The sequence below is a fragment of the Rattus norvegicus genome, chromosome 1 (genome assembly GCF_036323735.1).
Source record: "Rattus norvegicus strain BN/NHsdMcwi chromosome 1, GRCr8, whole genome shotgun sequence".
In the NCBI taxonomy this organism is placed as follows: domain Eukaryota; kingdom Metazoa; phylum Chordata; class Mammalia; order Rodentia; family Muridae; genus Rattus; species Rattus norvegicus.
Window position 1 is genome coordinate 168,978,058 of NC_086019.1, and position 19,840 is coordinate 168,997,897.

A 19,840-nucleotide genomic window follows, 5' to 3' on the forward strand; every position below is an offset into this window, starting at 1 on the left:
GAATCAACAATCACTATTCCTTAATATCTCTCAACATCAGTGGACTCAACTCCCCAATAAAAAGACATAGATTAACAAACTGGATACGCAAGGAGGACCCTGCATTCTGCTGCCTACAGGAAACACACCTCAGAGACAAAGACAGACACTACCTCAGAGTGAAAGGCTGGAAAACAACTTTCCAAGCAAATGGTCTGAAGAAGCAAGCTGGAGTAGCCATTCTAATATCAAATAAAAACAATTTTCAACTAAAAGTCATCAAAAAAGATAAGGAAGGACACTTCGTATTCATCAAAGGAAAAATCCACCAAGATGAACTCTCAATCCTAAATATCTATGCTCCAAATACAAGAGCACCTTCATACATAAAAGAAACTTTACTAAAGCTCAAAGCACACATTGCACCTCACACAATAATAGTAGGAGATTTCAACACCCCACTCTCATCAATGGACCAATCATGGAAACAGAAATTAAACAGAGACATAGACAAAATAAAAGAATTCAAGAACCAAATGGACTAAAAAGATATTTACAAACATTCTATCCTAAAAGAAAAGGACATACCTTCTTCACCACCTCATGGTACTTTCTCCAAAATTGACCATATAATTGGTCATAAAACAGGCCTCAATAGATACAGAAAGATAGAAATAATCCCATGCAACCTATCAGACCACCATGGGCTAAAGCTGGTCTTCAACAACAATAAGGGAACAATGCCCACATATACATGGAAATTGAACAATGCTCAACTCAATAATCTGGTAAAATAAGAAATAAAGAAAGAAATTAAAGACTTCTTAGAATTTACTGAAAATGAAGATACAACATACCCAAACTTATGGGACACAATGAAAGCCATGCTAAGAGGAAAACTCATACCTCTGAGTGCCTGCAGAAAGAAACAGGAGAGAGCATATATGAGCAGCTTGACAGCAAACCTAAAAGCTCTAGAACAAAAAGAGGCAAATACACCGAGGAGGAGTAGAAGGCAGGAAATAATCAAACTCAGAGCTGAAATCAACCAAGTAGAAACAAAATGGACCATAGAAAGAATCAACAGAACCAAAAGTTGGTTCTTTAAGAAAGTCAACAAGATTGATAAACCCTTAGCCAGACTAACAAGAGGACACAGAGAATCTCTCCAAATTAACAAAGTCAGAAATGAAAATGGAGACATAACTATAGAATCAGAGGAAATTCAAAAAATCACCAGATCCTACTACAAAAGCCTATATTCAACAAAACTTGAAAATCTGCAGGAAATTGACAATTTCCTAGACAGATACCAGGTACTGAAGCTAAATCAGGAGCAGATAAACCATTTAAACAACCTCATAACTCCTAATGAAATAGAAGCAGTCATTAAAGGTTTCCCAACCAAAAGGAGTCCAGGTCCAGATGGGTTCAGTGCAGAATTCTATCAGACCTATATAGAAGACCTCATAACAATACTATCCAAACTATTCCACAAAATTGAAACAGATGGAGCACTACCAAATTCCTTCTACGGAGCCACAATTACTCTTATACCTAAACCACACGAAGACACAACAAAGAAAGAGAACTTCAGACCAATTTCCCTTATGAATATCGACGCAAAAATACTCAATAAAATTCTGGCAAACTGAATCCAAGAGCACATCAAAACAATCATCTACCATGATCAAGTAGGCTTCATCCCATGCATGCAGGGATGGTTTAATATACGGAAAACCATCAAGGTAATCCATTATATAAACAAAGTGAAAGATAAAAACCACATAATCATTTCATTAGATGCTGAGAAAGCATTTGGTAAAATTCAACACCCCTTTATGATAAAACTCCTGGAAAGAATAGGAATTCAAGGCCCACATCTAAACATAGTAAAAGCGATATACACCAAACCACTAGCTAACAATAATCTAAATGGAAAGAAACTTGAAGCAATCCCACTAAAATGAGGGACTAGACAAGGCGGCCCACTCTCTCCCTACTAATTCAATATAGTTCTTGATGTTCTAGCCAGAGCAATCAGACAACAAAAGGAGATCAAAGGGATACAGATTGGAAAAGTAGAAGTCAAAATATCACTATTTGCAGATGATATGATAGTATATTTAAGTGATCCCAAAAGTTCCATTGGAGAACTACTAAACCTGATAAACACCTTTAGCAAAGTGGCTGGGTATAAAATTAACTCAAATAAATCAGTAGCCTTCCTCTACACAAAAGAGAAACAAGCTGAGAAAGAAATTAGAGAAATGACACCTTTCATAATAGTCCCAAATAATAAAACATACATTGGTGGGCCTTTAACCAAACATATGAAAGATCTGTATGATAAGAACTTCAAGCCTCTGAAGAAAAAATTTAAGATCTCAGAAGATGGAAAGATCTCCCATGCTCATGGATTGGCAGGAATAATACAGTAAAAATGGCCATTTTACCAAAAGCGATCTAGAGATTCAATGCAATCCCCATCAAAACACCAATTTAATTCTTCAGAGAGTTAGACAGAACAATTTCCAAATTCATCTGAAATAACAAAAAACCCAGGATAGCTAAAACTATCCTCAACAATAGAAGGACTTCTGGGGTAATCAGTATCCCTGAACTCAAGCAGTATTACAGAGTAATTGTCATAAAAATTGCTTGGTATTGGTACAGAGACAGACTGATAGACAAGTGGAATAGAATTGAAGACCCAGAAATGAACCCACACATCTATGGTCTCTTGATCTTTAACAAGGGAGCTAAAACCATTCAATGGAAGAAAGATAGCATTTTCAACAAATGGTCCTGGTTCAATGGGAGGTCAGCATGTAGAATAATGCAGATTGATCCATGTTTATCACCCTGTACAAAGCTTAAGTCCAAGTGGATCATGAACCTTCACATCAAACTAGATATACTCAAACTAATAGAAGAAAAAGTGGGGAAGAGTCTCGAACACATGGACACTGGGGAATATTTCCTTAACAAAACACCAATGGTTTATGCTCTAAGATCAAGAATCAACAAATGGGACCTCATAAAACTGCAAAACTTCTGTAAGGCAAAAGACACTGTCATTAGGACAAAACAGTAACCAAAAGATTGGGAAAAAATCTTTAAGAATCCTACATCTGATAGAGGGCTAATATCCAAAATATGCAAAGAACTCAAGAAGTAAGACTCGAGAGAGCCAAATAACCCTATTAAAAATGGGGTACAGAACTAAATAAAACATTCTCAGCTGAGGATTATCGAATGGCCGAAAACCACCTAAAGAAATGTTCAATATCCTTAGTCATCAGGGAAATGCAAATCAAAACAACCCTGAGATTCCATATCACATCAGTCAGAATGGCTAAGATAAAAAACTCAGGTGACAGCTGATGCTGGTGAGGATGTGGAGAAAGAGGAACACTCCTCCATTGATGGTGGGATTGCAAACTGGTACAACCACTCTGGAAATCAGTCTGGAGGTGTTGTGGTTTGCCCTGAAGTTATCTGTATTTTGATGCTAATTCCACTGCCCCTAGGACAGCTGCCTAGTCACATACTCAGGAATCAGGTGACTTGATCAGAACCTTTTCCCCATTGAATTTGTAAAGTACAGGTGAGGAGCAGGTACAGGATAGAAGGAGGCCTGTCATTGGAGGAGAAGGAAGGATGGGCGGGAGAGAAGTTTGAAGGAAGAGAAGAGAGAGGAGGAGAGAGAAGAGGGAGAAAGGGGCTGAGAAGCTGTGGCAGGACAAGATGGCAGGTGACGTTAAGATTCCGCTCTGTGTATTTAGAGGTTGTTATTAATGTTCTCAAGGGATGGATGGTACCGGGCTTTGTATGTTTAAGTGGGCAATTATATCTTACTAATTGGATCTAAGATTATTGTGTTGTGTGTTCTTTTTTTTTTTTTTTTTTATTAACTTGAGTATTTCTTATATACATTTCGAGTGTTATTCCCTTTCCCGGTATCCGGGCAAACATCCCCCTCCCCCCTCCCCTTCCTTATGGGATGTTGTGTGTTCTTTTATGTGAGGGTTTGAGTGTAGGAAAGTGTGCGGCTGGGCTGTGTTTCCGCCAAGATATCTAGCAGATATCTTGGGACACTATGGTGCCAGAGCTAGCAGGGTAAAAGACACCGCTACTCTTTTTTATTTTTATATTTTTACAACAACATGGAGGTTCCTCAGAAAATTGGACATTGTACTACCTGAAGACCTCTCCTGGGCATATCTCAGGAGGACCCAAAAGATGACCCAACATACAAAAAAGTCACACACTCCACTATGTTCATAGCAGCCTTATTTATAATAGCCAGAAGGTGGAAAGAACCCAGATGCCCTTCAACAGAAGAATGGATTAAAAAATGTAGTACATCTTCACAATGGAGTACTACTCAGCTATCAAAAACAATGACTTCATGAAATTCATAGGCAAATGGAATGATCTAGAAAATATCATCCTGAGTGAGGTAACCCAATCACAGAAAAACACACATGGTATACACTCATTGATAAGTGGATATTAACCCCAAAGCTTGAACTACCCAAGATGCAATCCACAGACCACAGGAAGCTCAAGAAGGATGACCAAAATGCGGATGCTCCCACTCCTTCTTAAAAGGGGAAAAAATATCCATACAAGGGGATATGGAAGCAAAGTTTAGAGCAGGTACTGAAGGAACACCCATTCAGAGCCTGCCCTACATGTGGTCCATACATATATAGCCACCAAAACTAGATAAGATTGATGAAGCTAGAAAATGCATGTTGAAAGGGACTGGATATAGCTGTCTCCTGAGAGACACAGCCAGAGCATGTCCAATACAGAGGTCAATGCTAGCAGCAAACCACTGAACTGAGAACAGGACCCCCTTGGGGGGAATTAGAGGAAGGACTGAAAGAGCTGAAGGGCCTTGCAACCCCACAGGAACAACAATGCCAACCAACCAGAGCTTCCAGGGACTAAACCACTACCGAATGACTATACATGGACTCACCCTGGTTTCCAACTGCATAAGTAGCAGTGAATAGCCTTGTTGGGGCACCAGTGGAAGGGGAAGCCCTTGGTCCTGCCAAGGTTGCACACCCAGTGTAGAGGATTGTTGGTGGTAGTGGGCTTAATGGGGTGAGGATGGGAAGGGGAAAACCCATATAGAAGGGGAGAGAAAGGGGTTAGGGGGCTGATGGACAGGAATCCAGGAAAGGGAATAACATTCAAAATGTAAATAAGAAATACCCAATTTAATCAAAATTGAAGAAAAAAAAAGATGGAACCTGGTTGTAGGAAACATGTCACTTGTCCGAGGCTACTACCAATGTCACAATTCAATTCTGCTTCCTGTTTGATTTTGAATCTGTAATTTCTAATCTTTGCACCTCAGCACTTGTTCCTGTGGTTGCCCAGCATTATGAACTTACTCTCCACAGTGGGAGGGTAATACAAAATCATCCTTCCCTCGGGCATTTGATCTCAGCAACCCAATGTAAGCAACACAGTAAGTACAATCATGGAGCAGGCTTCTTTAATTTTAACTATGCTACAACATCACTTCTAACCTTCTTTTAAAAAGTGGATGTATATATTTTTTAAAAATCCTGTAAATTTAATTATTTAATATCTTGTATAGCTATTATAGATAATCTGTAGAAAGGGATGTGTTATGAAATATAAAATGCCATATCACAGGAAGTGTGTAATTTCACACAGAATAACAATTTAAAGTTCACATGGTCACTCATATAAACATACTTTTCCAGTTTCAAACTGAAAATGCCAAATTTTCCCACACTCCTCAAACAAAGGGCCCTGTGTCAGTCCTTTCATCCTCAGGTCCTTGAGGTCTGCTCACCTCTTCTCTTGCCACCAGCACAAGCTCCACTGAGTAGGGAGGGTATGACTGCTCTGCATCCAGGGAGTGGCAAGGCCAACTCTTCCAGCCTGGTGGCATGTGTGGGAGAAATTTTCCCATTGCCTTTTGGCTGCAACCCTCAAGAAAGTGATCTCCACTCTAGTAGTTCTGGAGAGCTGGCGTTGGTGTATAAGTGTGAGACAACTGAGCCAATGATGTAAGAACCAGTGAGACATTCTCCCTCTTGCCATAATCAAGAGATCTGGCTTTGTCCCTTCCCTAGAAAAAGCAGGAGAGCTTGCCGTGGTGGCACTATCTTAGAAGAACTCACAGACTGAACAACACAGCCATTACCTAAGTCAGATCCAGAGACTTGAGTTCCTATCAGTATCTACCCTATCGATGAACAGCTCGACCACATGAAGGGGCCAGTCCTACAGATCTCTACAACATAAAGAAACAACAGGTGATCTGAGAGGAGCCCTAGAGAGGATCCAGTGTTGATAGTGTAGCATGGGAGCCCTGAACCACAGCTATGATTCATTGCAATAAACATTTGTAAATAAAGTTGTTAGGGAAAAATGGTGCACTTTGTAACACACCACAGCTTCCTTCGGCTGTAAGACCCCAGAAGTGCCCCCACATCAAGAGCGCCACCCACAGAGCACAGCTTGACAAAGTGACCGCTGCAATAGCAAGAGAATATAAGGCTTATTGATCAACATACATGGGATTGCTCATCCAGGCAGGGAAAGGCAAACCCGAACCCAAAAAGCACACAACTTTTATCCTTTACAGAAGGCAGACTTCGGCAACTGAGTTAGCTGGCCTATTCTCATTGGTGGGACACAGGACAAAGGATCTGGTCAGGTATTGGCTGGCCTGCTCAAGGGGCTGTTCTTGGCTCTGTTAGATACTTTCCTCATCCAGCTCTTCACCTGGCCTTGGAAATTTGCTGGGAAAGAGCTAAGTTGGCACATCTCTTAGAAGGGGGGGAGGAACTGGGTGGTTGGGCAGGGTCAGGATGACATCTTTCGGTCGTTCTTGGAATCTACCTCAGGGAGGGGTAGGGAGAACAGTTGTTTTTGTTTTGACTATTTTCCATTAAGTCTGGTCACTGTGACCAGCAAGACCTTGCTCCTGTATTCCCAGAACTTCATCCTAACAGTTTTGTTTCTTGCATCTATGAAACTTATTTCTTCATCTCCCCCCCCCCTTTCTTTTGTAATGGTTTTAATCTTAAAATCATAACTCAGCCTCCTCACTAGCAATGGGCCCATATTGTTGCCCTAACATCACTTTGTGTACTGCACTAATACATTCTCTAATAAAGGCAGCTAAGCAATTTAAAATGCAGGGGCCAAAAGTAAGCAATAGCAGGAGTATGATCAAAGGTCCTATAAGAGCAGAGAGCAAAGTTGTAAACCAAGGGGAAGAATTGAACCAGGTTTCGAACCAACTTTTATCTTGAGCTCTCTCTTCTTTGTTCTAAACCTTCTTTAATCTTAGCTAAATTGTCTTTGACTCTTCCCGAGTGGTCTATGTAAAAACAGCATTCTTCCTTCAATGCAGCACACAGACCTCCTTCTTCAAGGAATAACAAGTCTAATCCTCTCCTATTTTGAAGGACCACTTCTGAGAGGGAGGTCAGGGGTTATTGGAGGTCAGTTAAAGTCTTTTCTATCCTTTCAATATCTAAGTCAATGGCAGCTCTTAATTCTCCATAAGCCTTGTGTTGTAAGGCAATAACAGATGTTCCCGTAGCTGCCCCTGCTGCCCCCCAATTCCAGCCCCCAAAGAACTGCCAGAGTAACTCCCAATCCCCTTTTGGGTCTTATTATTCCTCTAATATCTGGATCCCAATAGTTCAGTATGTCCTCATAAGGATGATATAACAATCTGGGTACTATCTGAACTAACACACAAAAGTCATGATTGCCTTTTAGAACTTCCAAACTTATACAGGTTGTGATCCCGGAGGCACAGGCCCACCAGTCATCTAGAGGCAGAAGGAGGTACCCAGTCAGACTCTCTACCAGAGGATAAAAAGTACTACACAGATGTTGATGGGTTTGTGGGACCTGACCCACACAAAGGCCTTCCCCAGTGACAGCTGAGAAAGTTAGGCGGACTTGTTAATTCCACCTGCAAGGGGAGGCTTCCTGAGAAGCATTAGGAGTACTAACATAAGCAGTGCCTTCATAGTAAGGGGATGCTAGATCATAGCATAGCCAACATTGTTTAGTCAGTTCAGGGTTTGTAACAAACAACTGTTTGTAACAGTTCAGGTTTTGTAACAGGGAATTGGGAGTTACTCTGGCAGTTCTTTGGGGGCTGGAATTGGGGACAGCAGGGGCAGCTATGGGAACATCTGCTATTGCCTTACAACACAAGGCTTATGGAGAATTAAGAGCTGCCATTGACTTAGATATTGAAAGGATAGAAAAGACTTTTGTACCAAAAAGGCATTGGTAAGCATACTGAGGAGGGGGTTATGAGTTAAATCTAATTGTGGAGGTTGTATCAGGGGGCATGGGTAAAGTCTTCTGATCTACATGGGGTGTAGGCGAACTTACAGTCAACAAAGTGGTTGCTTCAGCAGGCCCAGATCTAACTCGAGTGGTGGGTAGTGGAGGGTTTGGAAGTGGGAGGGGATGGCTCAGGGCCGAATTAGGGCCTACTAGAACATAAAGAGTTTCTATATTAAGCTTGATGGTAAATATTAATCCATCATCATTCTTCAACATAAAGTCTGAGACCCCAATCATATCCTCTCACCCAATTAGTAGCCTTTTTCCCTTGGTCAGTAAAGGTGATATGGAGTGGATTACACCAGTCCCATTCGCACTCTCTTTTTGGTACCTTATAATAATCTGAGAGAGTATAATTTGCAGCTACTGCAATACAGTCTCAACTTGACTTAGGATTCCAGTATGCCTGTCCTGTAGTCTCACAACCCCAACTTTTAAAATAAAATTCATCAAAGCCTCCACACTTAGGATTGAGGGACCTCTTTTGATGGGACCCAGGGCAAACATAGAACTCCTGTTTCCAAAGTAACTTTCTCTAGCATTCGTCACATCAACTCCCATGGAAATGCCTGGTGGTGTCCCAGTCCCAGGGTGACACACAGGTATGGGAAACTCTATGAAAATCAGAATACCCTTCTAGATCCCATCCAGGAGCCCCTGCAGCTAATTTATACATGTCAGGAAACAGGTCTGGCCACCATTGGTTGGGGACAGCAACTTTAGAAATGCTCCATACCACATCTCTGGTTTGATTGATTACCGTCCAAGTCAGGCTTCTTGGCTTGTGAGGACTGGCACTAGGTGGGCATAAGGGGAGAGAACTAAGACACAATATCATTGTCAGGAGGAGGAGGGGCCCCATTCTCAATTTTCTTAATGATTTTTAACTTTAGAGGGTTCTCTCTCAGTGGCCTAAATTGTCCAACTGTGAGTGCTGTTCTTTGCTTCTGCTGACGGGGCTGCCTTCACATGGGATGCATGGATCCAGGCAGCTATCCCATCTACCTTGATGGTATGGCCCTTTCCAATGTGGCTCAAGCATCTGGGCTCAGTGTCACCACACATAGACTGAATCTCCGACCTAGAATGGGTGAGATGTCTCAGGGGTTCCTGACTTCCAGTTGCAGTCCCTTTAACCTAGCATACAAGTCACTGTTACTATGACAAATGGGTTCCAGTATGTTTCCCAACACTGTCAAGGGTGTGGGGGGTCCCGAATAGAATTTCAAAAAGAGTCAGGCTAAAGCGGGAAGGGGTGTTCCTAACTCAGAAAAAGACCAAAGGAAGGAACACCACTTAGTCTGCACCAGTCTCCATGGTCAATTTAATCAGGGTTTCTTTTAGAGTTCTCTTCATCCTCTCTACCTGTCCTGAGCTTTGAGGTCTGCAGATGCAATGTAATTTCCAATCGACCTCTAAATACCTGGCCACCCCCTGGCTTACCTTGGCAATGAAGGCAGGGCTGTTCGTTATCTGACCCGATTACCTTGGGCACTCCAAATCGGGGGAAGATTTCTTCCAGTATCTTCTTGACAATTACCGAAGCCATCTCTTGTTTGGTGGGGAAAGCTTCTACCCATCCTGAGAAATTATCTACAAACACTGGGAGGTACTTACAACCATATTTCCCTGGTTTGATTTCAGTGAAGTCCACTTCCCAGTAGGCCCCAGGCCAGTCTCCACGAAGCCTCCTACCAGAGTCAACTTTATTCCTGCAAACATTTACCTTTTGGCATGGTACACAGTTATGGACAATTTGCTCCACCAGGTGTTTTAGCCCCGGAACATAATATTTAGTCTTTAGGATGGTTTGAGTCAATTTGCTCACCCCCATGTGAGTCCACTGATGCATTTGCTTAATCATTGCTTTGGCTGATTCTGGAGGCAAAATTTTCTTTTTCTCAGGAGCAAACAAATGCCTGTTTTCTGGCTAAACCAATTGCCACAGCTTTTTCTTATAATCACTAGATCTTCGGCAGTATATTTGAATTTTAGATCTGTCACATCAGGGCCTTTTAACACCATCACAGGGGCTACACCTAAAACTATAGCCCTAGCCTTTTGATCAGCCTGGTTATTTCCTCGGGCTACTGGAGTTTCCCTTCTGATGCCCGGGACAGTGTATGATACTCACTTTGGTAGGTTTCATCAGGGCTTCAAGCAGTGCCAGGATCTCAGGTTTGTTTTTAATCTCTTTGCCCCCTGAAATCAGGAGGTCTTGCTGCTAGTAGATCACACCATGGACATGTGCAGTGGCCAAAGTGTACCTGCTGTCAGTGTAAATGTTGACCCTCTTGCCCTTGCCCAATTCTAATGCCTTTGTAATGGCAATAAGTTCAGCCTTTTGTGCAGATGTCCCTTCATGCAGAGCCTGGCCAATATCACATCATGTCCATTAACTACAGCTGTTCCTGCCTTCTGCTGCCCTTCCTTTACAAAGCTGCTGCCATCTGTCCATGAACCAGGTAATTTCTGCATCTGGAAGAGGCTGATCTGACAGATCTTTGCGCCAACCATGTGCCTCAGCTAGCACCTGATTACAATCATGGATGGAAGATTCCATGTCTGGATCTGGCAACAGCATGGCAGGGTTTAGACTGATAGGTTGGGCAAACGTTATTCTATCAGAGCTGAAAAACAGAGTCTGATAATGAGTCATGTGGGCATTTGTCAGCCATCAATGAGGGGGCTGTCAGACCACACTCTCCAGTGTGTGTGGTGCCGAGATCACCAAGTCCTGCCCCAGAGTCAGTTTATCTGCATCCTATAGCAGCTACTATGCACAAGCAGGCAAGCCGCCCTGCAGTCACAGGATCTAATTTTTTTGACAGGTATGCCATAGGGACTCCCTTGGCAATACCTTTATTTTCAGCCACAAAGAGATGAAGGGGTTCATTACATCTGGGAGACCCAGTGCTGGGGCTGACATTAAGGCAGTCTTAATGGCATCGAATGCCTGTTGTTCTTTGTCTCCTCATCTAAAAGGCTGTTTATCTTTGATAAGGGAATACAGTGGGGCTGCCAACTCAGCGAAACCTGGAATCCACAATCTGTAGAAGTCTGCAGTGCCCAGGAACTCTCTAACCTGTTTTGGACTTGTCGGTGGGGGAATATAAAACACAGTTTCTTTCCTAGCTTCAGAGAGCCACCGTTGTCCTCCCATTATTAAATAGCCCAGGTAACTGACCTGTTGTTGGCAGATCTGTGCTTTCGTAGCCAACGCTCAATAACCCTGTCTCCCAAGTTCAGCAAGTAAACTTCGGGTTCCTTCTAGGCACGATTCTCTGCTCTCTGTCAGCTACATCTACATATTGCAAAACAGTTACCTGAGGGTTGAAGGCTCTGAAAGCAGCCAGATCTTGGTGCAAGGCTCATCAAAGAGGGTAGGAGAGTTCTTAAACCCTTGAGGCAGATGTGTCCATGTCAGTTGTCCAGTTATCCCTGACTCAGAATCTTTCCATTCGAAGGCAAAGTACTCTTGGCTGGAGGGAGTCAGGGTCAGGCAGAAGAAGGCATCTTTGAGATCTAATACTGTGTACCACACCTGTTTTGGTGACAAGCTGCTCAAGAGATTATAGGGGTTGGGCACCATTGGGTGTAGGTCAGTTACCCATTTGTTTACTTCCCTCAGATTCTGAACCGTGTGATAATTGTTGGTTCCTGGTTTTCATATTGGAAAAAAGAGGGGTATTCCAGGTAGAGTGGCATTTTCTCAGGATGCCCAATTTAGGAAAGTGCTGGATATGAGGTCTTATTCCATCTTGGGCCTCTTTAGACATGGGGTACTGCTGGACTACTATGGGAGAAGCCTGAGCTTTAAGTTCAACATGGACTGGGGGCCGATATTTAGCCTTACCCATGCCAGCTGTTTCTGCCCAAGCCTCTGGAAACTTGCAGAGCCACCTGTTCATTTTCTTACCTCGTGGTTGTGTCTGTTCAAAAACTCTATATTCTAGTTTGACAGTTCGGACCTACAAGGGCTTGCCCCTCTGCCCTTTTACCACAGTCCCTTCGGGGAAGAAATGGATTTGGGCCCCTAATGTGGTGAGAAGGTCCTGTCCCAGCAATGGGTATGGGCATTCTGGTACAACAAGGAACAAGTGGGATACCCAGCCCATACCTTTCTTCGGGTAGTGCATGAATATTGCTTGATCCCAGTAGCCCCTTGTACCCATGATTTCTTGTGGGACAGAGGCCCATTAGTTTCCAGTAAGACTGAATGTTGTGCCCCTGTATCTACTAAAAAATGGGTGGGCTTCCCCTCCACTTTGAGAGTTACCCTGGGTTCGGGGAGGAGCTCCAAACCCTGAGCCCTCTATTCACTATCTTCTCCTTGCATTGTCAGCACTCTGGGATTTGGTGTTTTCTTCTTCCTGCACTGGTTAGGGCAGTTTCTTGCCCAGTGCCCTTTCTCCTTGCAGTATACACACTGGTTCCTAGTCAAGGTCTTTCTTCTGTTGCCAGGTACTGTCCTACTGGACACTCACTGTCCTCTAGCCTCTTCTACCACGATGACCAGGATTCTATGGCAATTTCTTTCCTGCCTCTTCTCTCTTCTTAACTCTCTATCCTCCTTTTCTCTCTGTCTTCTGTCTTCCCTAGCTTCTTGCTCTTTTTGCTTTTTCTCCTCTTTTTCTCTCTGTTATAAAACACTTTCTCAGCTACTTGCACTAGTTCTCTCAGTGACTTATCCTGAAACCCCTCTAGTTCTTGTAGCTTCCTTTTAATGTCTCTGGCTGATTGGTCTATGAAGGCAACCATGATGGTAGCCTTATGTTCCTCTGCTTTGGTGTCATAGGGTGTAAATTGGCAGCATACTTCCATCAAGTATTCTAAAAACATGGAGGGGGACTCAGTTGGTCCCTGGACCATTTCCTTTACCTTGGCCAGATTAGTGGGGCATCTTGCTGCCCCTCGGAGACCCGCCATCAGAGTCTGATGGTAGACTTTCAAATGCTCCCTACCTCAGGGGAGTTGCAGTTCCATGTAGGCCTAGTAAGGGGAAGCCTGGCATCTATCTCATTGGTCAGAAGGGAGGGTCTTCCATCTGCTCCGGGCACATTTTTCCTAAGATTTTCTAAGATTCCTCTAAGAGGATCTGCTGCCTCTCCTTTATTGTAAAGAGAGTTTGTAGTAATTGTTGGCAGTCATCCCAGGTTGGATGGTGAGAAAACAGGATAGAATCTAGGAGATCAATTAGTTCCTTAGGGCTCTCAGAAAAGGAAGAGTTATGAGTTTTCCAATTATACAAGTCAGCTGATGAAAATGGCTAAAACTGTAAGGGCTGATTTCCCTGTTCATCCAGGGACCCATAGGTGTGGAGGAGCAAGACAGTGGAGTCGGAGATGAGATCCAGAGTCCCTGCTCATCTACTTCACATTCCCACTGGCCTCCCTCCCTGATTGTGCCTGACCCCTGCGCTGGTGGAGCTCTCCCCACTAAGGGAGCTGTAGGTTCTGGGGCAACTACCCCGCCCTATGGGGCTACTTCTGGGGGCAAAATAGGGGGGTAAGGAGGAAGGGGTCTAAAAGAAGTAGATCCGCATCCTCAGCTGGTAGGATAGTCTTCTTTCCCTTTTCAGTTTTCACAGCACAAACTCTTGATAGACTCGAATCTGAAAGTGAAACAAAAGGGCAAACCCACGAGGGGGCAACCAGACCAAATCCTCCCATACCATGATATAGGAGATCTGGTCAGGATGCCCTCCTGGGACCAGGAAGATCTTGTCTCTTACCTCCTTATCTTATCTAAGGAGAAAGAGCCCTGGGGTGACCAACCAGTCTGGAATGATGGCCACTCCGAAGCGCACAAAGTCTGCCACTTTCCCATTTTGACTTCAACAGACAAATTGTATGCCCTAACTTTAACGTCCATCCAGTGGTCTAGGGTAATAGTCAAAGGGGTGGAAGTCATCTGTCCCATTGTCTCGTCCAAGTAGAGCACTACTAAAACACCACAGCAAACAAACAAAACAAACAAGACCAAGACAAGGCATTCTATACTCGATTTCCACAAATGCCTGATATTTTCAGTACCTGGCTCAGATTGTAGCTTAACCTTAGCTGCCTCCCGGTAGAGGTGGGCTGTTTCTGATCCTGCCTCCCAATGGCATTCTAGAGCATCCTCCAGATCCCCCCTCCCTGCCTGGAGCATCCTCCATTGCCTGTGGCTTGTGACAACTAGCACATCTACCTGTCACAGCCTTAAGCCCCTCACAGGACCTACAGCGGCCACTGACGGGACTCTAACCCCTCTCTGAAGGGACTCTAATCCTTCAGACAGTGGACGCAGACAACACAAGACAGAAAGTAACTTAGAACACAGAACACGAACTTGCTTGAGCCTACCTCCGTTCCCTTCACCAATTGTGGTCTGGGGGAGCATAGTTCCTGACCAATGCACCAAAATGCTGTAAGAACCCCGGAGTGGCCCTACATCAGGAGCGCTGCCCATAGAGCACAGCTTGACAAAGTAACCACTGCAATAGCAAGAGGATATAAGGTTTATTGATCCACGTACGTGGGGTTGCTCATCCATGCAGAGAGAGGCAACGCTGAACCCAAAAATCACACAACTTTTATTCTTCACAGAGGGCAGACTTCAGCAACAGGGTTAGCTGGCTTATTCCCATTGGTGGGACACAGGACAAAGCCTGGTCACTCTGACCACCAAGACCTTGCTCCTGCATCCCCAGAACTTCGTTCTTATAACATTGTTTCTTGCATCTATGAAACTTATTTCTTCACTTCCATGCTGAGATTTTTTAATGTTTTTTTCTCTTTTTCTGTTGTTCATATTTTTACTTTGGTTGTCATAATTCATAAGTATAATTCATATCCATCCTCACTAACCCATCACAGATGCCAACCAAATTGAAAAATGTTCAGTCTCTCTGAAAGAAAAGTATGAATCAGTAGTAAAATGTACAAAGGATGGAGTGATCAGAAGCATTGGCCACCCTCTTCACTGCTTCTAAAATGAATTCCAGCAACAGATACTGTCATCACCTTAGCATCATAGCTCAATGGCACAAATCAAAGTACCATATAAGTTTCAAGCACAAAACCTTAGATGGATGTCCAACCCTAAGTGTGGCAGTCCTCCTGTGAGTTTTCACCTGGTTCCTATCTTCAGAAATAGATGGATTACTGATGTCACAATATGTTTACCATTCCCAAGAAAGAAACTCATTTTAAATAACAGCCTTGCTTCTGTAGTTACGGAAGCTGTGCATCAGAGACTTGTACAATTTGCTACCTTTATTGGATGCAAGAAATAACAATTGCTTTTATTAAATTAATACTTACAAAAGATATGTAGTTAATACTTTGCCTTGTCTACTATTTATACTAAGCAAAAATATGAATAAAATTTATTTAAAATTTATAAAAGTTTATTAAAATAAACTTTTAAAAAAGGAAATCACTATGTAGAAATACAATTGTTTACAGAAAAATATGTCCAAGAATAAGGTACATATAATATCTAGTTCATTTGGGTTTGTTTAAGTAACATCTACATTACAACGAAATGTGGTATTTTAGCACCATTTTGGTGGCCATTTTGTTTCCTTTAAGAGACACGATGAGCAGTGACATGCATCCACTGGATTGTTTTAGCGATTTTTGAAGTCACTATGAACCAACCCTAAATCAGGAATAGACTGGGATTTGACAGTCTTGTTCCACACACAGTGTTATGTGATCACTTACTGGATTAAGGTTAAAAAAATCCTATATCCCTGACAACAGTGGAGAGTTGAACAGAATAATAAGATTAAGGAGAAATAATCAAAAGCACAGATAGCCAGATATATCTCAGTAGTATGCTGAGTCATATGCCTGTGGGTATTCTCTGCACTGACGACTAGGAATAAGAATGTTCACTGTGAAATTGCTTCTGCTCCTGTACTCTACACCAGCCATGGGCTCTTGGTGGAGTCTTCTGTAGCCAATGATGAGGACATGCTCAACTCGATGCTTTTGTGTAGAACACCCTGAGCACTCGCTGGCGGATCTGTCGAGTCTTCACCCCATAAACAAGAGGATTGAGGGCAGGTGGCACAAGGAGATAGAGAGTGGCCAGCAGAACGTGGACATGATGGGGAACATGGTGGCCAAAGCGGTGAGTGAGGAAGGAGAACATTCCAGGGACATAGAAGATGAGAATAACACAAACATGAGATCCACATGTGCTGAAGGCCTTAAGTCTGGCTTCACCTCCTGGAACCTTCAGCACTGCCTGGAGGATGAGGGCATAGGAAATGCTAATGGCCAGGACATCTAGCCCAACCACCAGCAGTGCCACTGACAGCCCATAAGCTCGATTCACTGTGGTTTCCGAACAGGCAAGTTTTACCACAGCCATATGTTCACAATAGGCATGGCTTATGACAGTGGCTCTGCAGAAGACAACTTTCTGCAACAGGATGGGGAATGGGACAAGGAGGACCAATCCCCGCACCAGCACCACCATCCCGATGCGCCCAATAATCCCCGGATGCAGGATGGTAGAATGATGCAGAGGGTGGCAGATGGCAACATAGCGATCCAGAGCCATGGCCACAAGTATGCCTGACTCCATCGAGGAGAAGGCATGAATGAAAAACATCTGAGTGAGGCAGACAATGTACCCAATCTCATGGGCGTGAGCCAGAAGCACAGTGAGAGCTTTAGGCGCAGTGGAGGAGGCCAGGACCAGATCAATAGCAGCAAGCATGGCCAGGAAGAGGTACATAGGTTGGTGCAAGGATGAGTCAGTCCAGATAATGAAGATAATTGTCACATTGCCCACTAGAGCAAGGAGGTAAAGGACCCCCAGAGGCAATGCTATCCAGTGCTGACTTTCCTCCAAGCCCGGAACACCTACTAGGAAGAAAGGGGGCTGGGGTTGCCTCCAGCTGGAGTTGCTAAGAGCCATGAACAACAGCACAGAGAAAGAAGAGTGCGAAGTCACCAGAGTCATGACTTCTCCCTTCTTGACACACTAAGCCGCTGTGCAGATTCAGCAGCCATGCGCATTAGCGAAACAGAGTGACTTAAGCTGCAACACAAGCACACAGTTAGATGTAAGGAAGAAAATCCGTTCTGCACATAGATGTTTACAGATGAGTCTTCCACACAACTGATCTAGACTGAGTCTAGCTAACATGTGGGAGAACAGTAAACACTGAACACAGCTGCCTTGAGAGAGATGCTCACTCTGACACTCAATGGCTGGTTTCAAAACTGTCAACTTGAAGTCACAAGGCTGACTGTGTAAGCAGTGCTGAAGGCTGAGTCATCTGTCACCTTGACACTTCTCCTGCGGCCTCATGACACTCAGTAGTTGTTCCTGGGGGAGTCTGCATCCCACATCTTCCCCCTCGTTACCTGTCAGTTCCAGGGTTTCAGGATCTCCTCCTTCCTCTTTCCTCTGTGACTTCTCATTGCATGGTTTTAACTGGTTAATGCACTTCACTTCATTCCAAGTTTATCTTCAGTGCACAAATGCATTTCTCTGCATCCCTAAGCCCCTACACCCAACATTCAAAGAAAGCTGCTGGCTGACCCATCTTTCCCAGTCATCCTACACTTGCCTGTCTATGTTATGTCAATATTTGTGTGAATAAACCCTTATCTATGTATGCAAATTGGAAACCATCTTTACTAATTTTATGACTGATGTTTTTGTCTTTTCAACACTCCCCATTGACTTTATCTCGAACATCTCACAGCCATTTTTTTCTCAGCTCCTAGTATCACTGCCTGTGTTCACAATCCAACTTTCTCTTACCTTAGCTCTTCTAGACATAACAGAAAAATTCGGTTTGTAGAAACACTTAATGTAAACTCTGGCTATGGCACTCTGTCCTTGTTATGAGGTTTTAAAATTTTATTTTCTATCCTAAAATCACAAATTCTCCCTAAAATTTACCCCTCATACGCACAGACACACACACACACACACACACACACACACACACACACACACACACACACATATTTTGGGGAGTGTCCTGCATGAATAAATCACAGACACACAAGCTTCCCTGGTTGTCTTATAGCATTGTTTTCCTAGCAGTTTCGTGTTCCCAGTTGCACATATGTTTTGCCCTCCCCTTTTGTTGCTATCATAGTTTTATAACTGCACAGACCTATTATACATGACTTCTATACTGCTTTCTCCTTCCTCTTTTATCTAAATTGATCTTTCTTGTCTGTCAAAATTCGAAGTCCAGTGTCCTGTTCTCCTCCAGAAGTGTTGTCAGTGATTTGCCAACCTAATAACATTGTCTATATTTTATGATCTGCCTTTCTTTATCTAAAACTTTCTGATATGTCAGCATCATAAAATCCCTTTCAGTCTCATAGTGTTTTTATTTCAAAAAACAGAATCAGATCTCATTAGACTTGTTAACCACAAACCAGCATGGTGGGCCTTTCACAGCACATACATCAAATGTAATTGAATTTAAGCTATTTCTACTTTGTATTCTAGTAATAAAACATTGGCAGGCTACTTAAAATTTCTAAGCCCTGATTTCTCATCTCACAGTAAAATAAAGGAAACCAGCTATGCACCTATATATAAATATTAATGAAAGAGTGCATTCAAAGTCTAGACTGACAATATTCTACAAGATATGGCTTTCATTATTATTACTATACATTATTAAAATATGAAGTCCCACATTTTTTTCCTTTTTTTCTTTCCATCCATTAATGTTCCTTCTATGTTTCAAATGTTCTGTCTTTTGTTGCTTTGGAAGTGGGATAACATTTGAGATGCAAATAAATGGAATAATTAATAATGAAAATAATTCACTCCCATTGCTTTCCAAGTATGTTAGTAAAAGACAAAAGTAAATGACACAGGTACTCTGTTTAATCTGCTTCATTTGATTCACCCCAGAATCATTATAACAAAAATTTAGATGGTACATCCATGACTTAAGATATTTGCCTTGCCCCAGACCCTGTGAGAGAGAGACCCAACCGCCTGGTCAGGTAGGCACTCCTGAGGCTGCAGAGCGGAAGAGACCACCAACACTGCTCACCCCTGCCCACATCCCTGGCCCAAGAGGAAACTGTATAAGGCCTCTGGGCTCCCGTGGGGGAGGGCCCAGGAGCGGCAGGACTTCTGCGCCTGAGACACCACCGGAACCTGAAAGAAACAGACCGGATAAACAGTTCTCTGCACCCAAATCCCGTGGGAGGGAGAGCTAAACCTTCAGAGAGGCAGACAAGCCTGGGAAACCAGAAGAGACTGCTCCCTGCACACACATCTCGGACGCCAGAGGAAAAAGCCAAAGACCATCTGGAACCCTGGTGCACTGAAGCTCCCGGAAGGGGCGGCACAGGTCTTCCTGGTTGCTGCCACTGCAGAGAGCCCCTGGGCAGCACCCCACGAGCGAACCTGAGCCTCGGGACCACAGGTAAGACCAAATTTTCTGCTGCAAGAAAGCTGCCTGGTGAACTCAAGACACAGGCCCACAGGAACAGCT

The 19,840-nt window shown here is 43.4% G+C and overlaps 1 protein-coding gene across 1 annotated transcript; it reads right to left on the reverse strand.

Annotated features, from left to right (window-relative positions):
• Positions 1–16,323: 16,323 nt before the first annotated feature.
• Positions 16,324–17,274, reverse strand: Or52l1 (olfactory receptor family 52 subfamily L member 1). The gene has a single exon (NM_001000187.1). The coding sequence runs from the start codon at positions 17,272–17,274 to the stop codon at positions 16,324–16,326; it is 951 nt and encodes a 316-aa protein (NP_001000187.1).
• Positions 17,275–19,840: the final 2,566 nt, after the last annotated feature.

Bases quoted from the DNA above. Each gene is read 5' to 3' on its own strand.
- Or52l1 (NM_001000187.1), bottom strand. From the start codon at position 17,274: ATGGCTCTTAGCAACTCCAGCTGGAGGCAACCCCAGCCCCCTTTCTTC.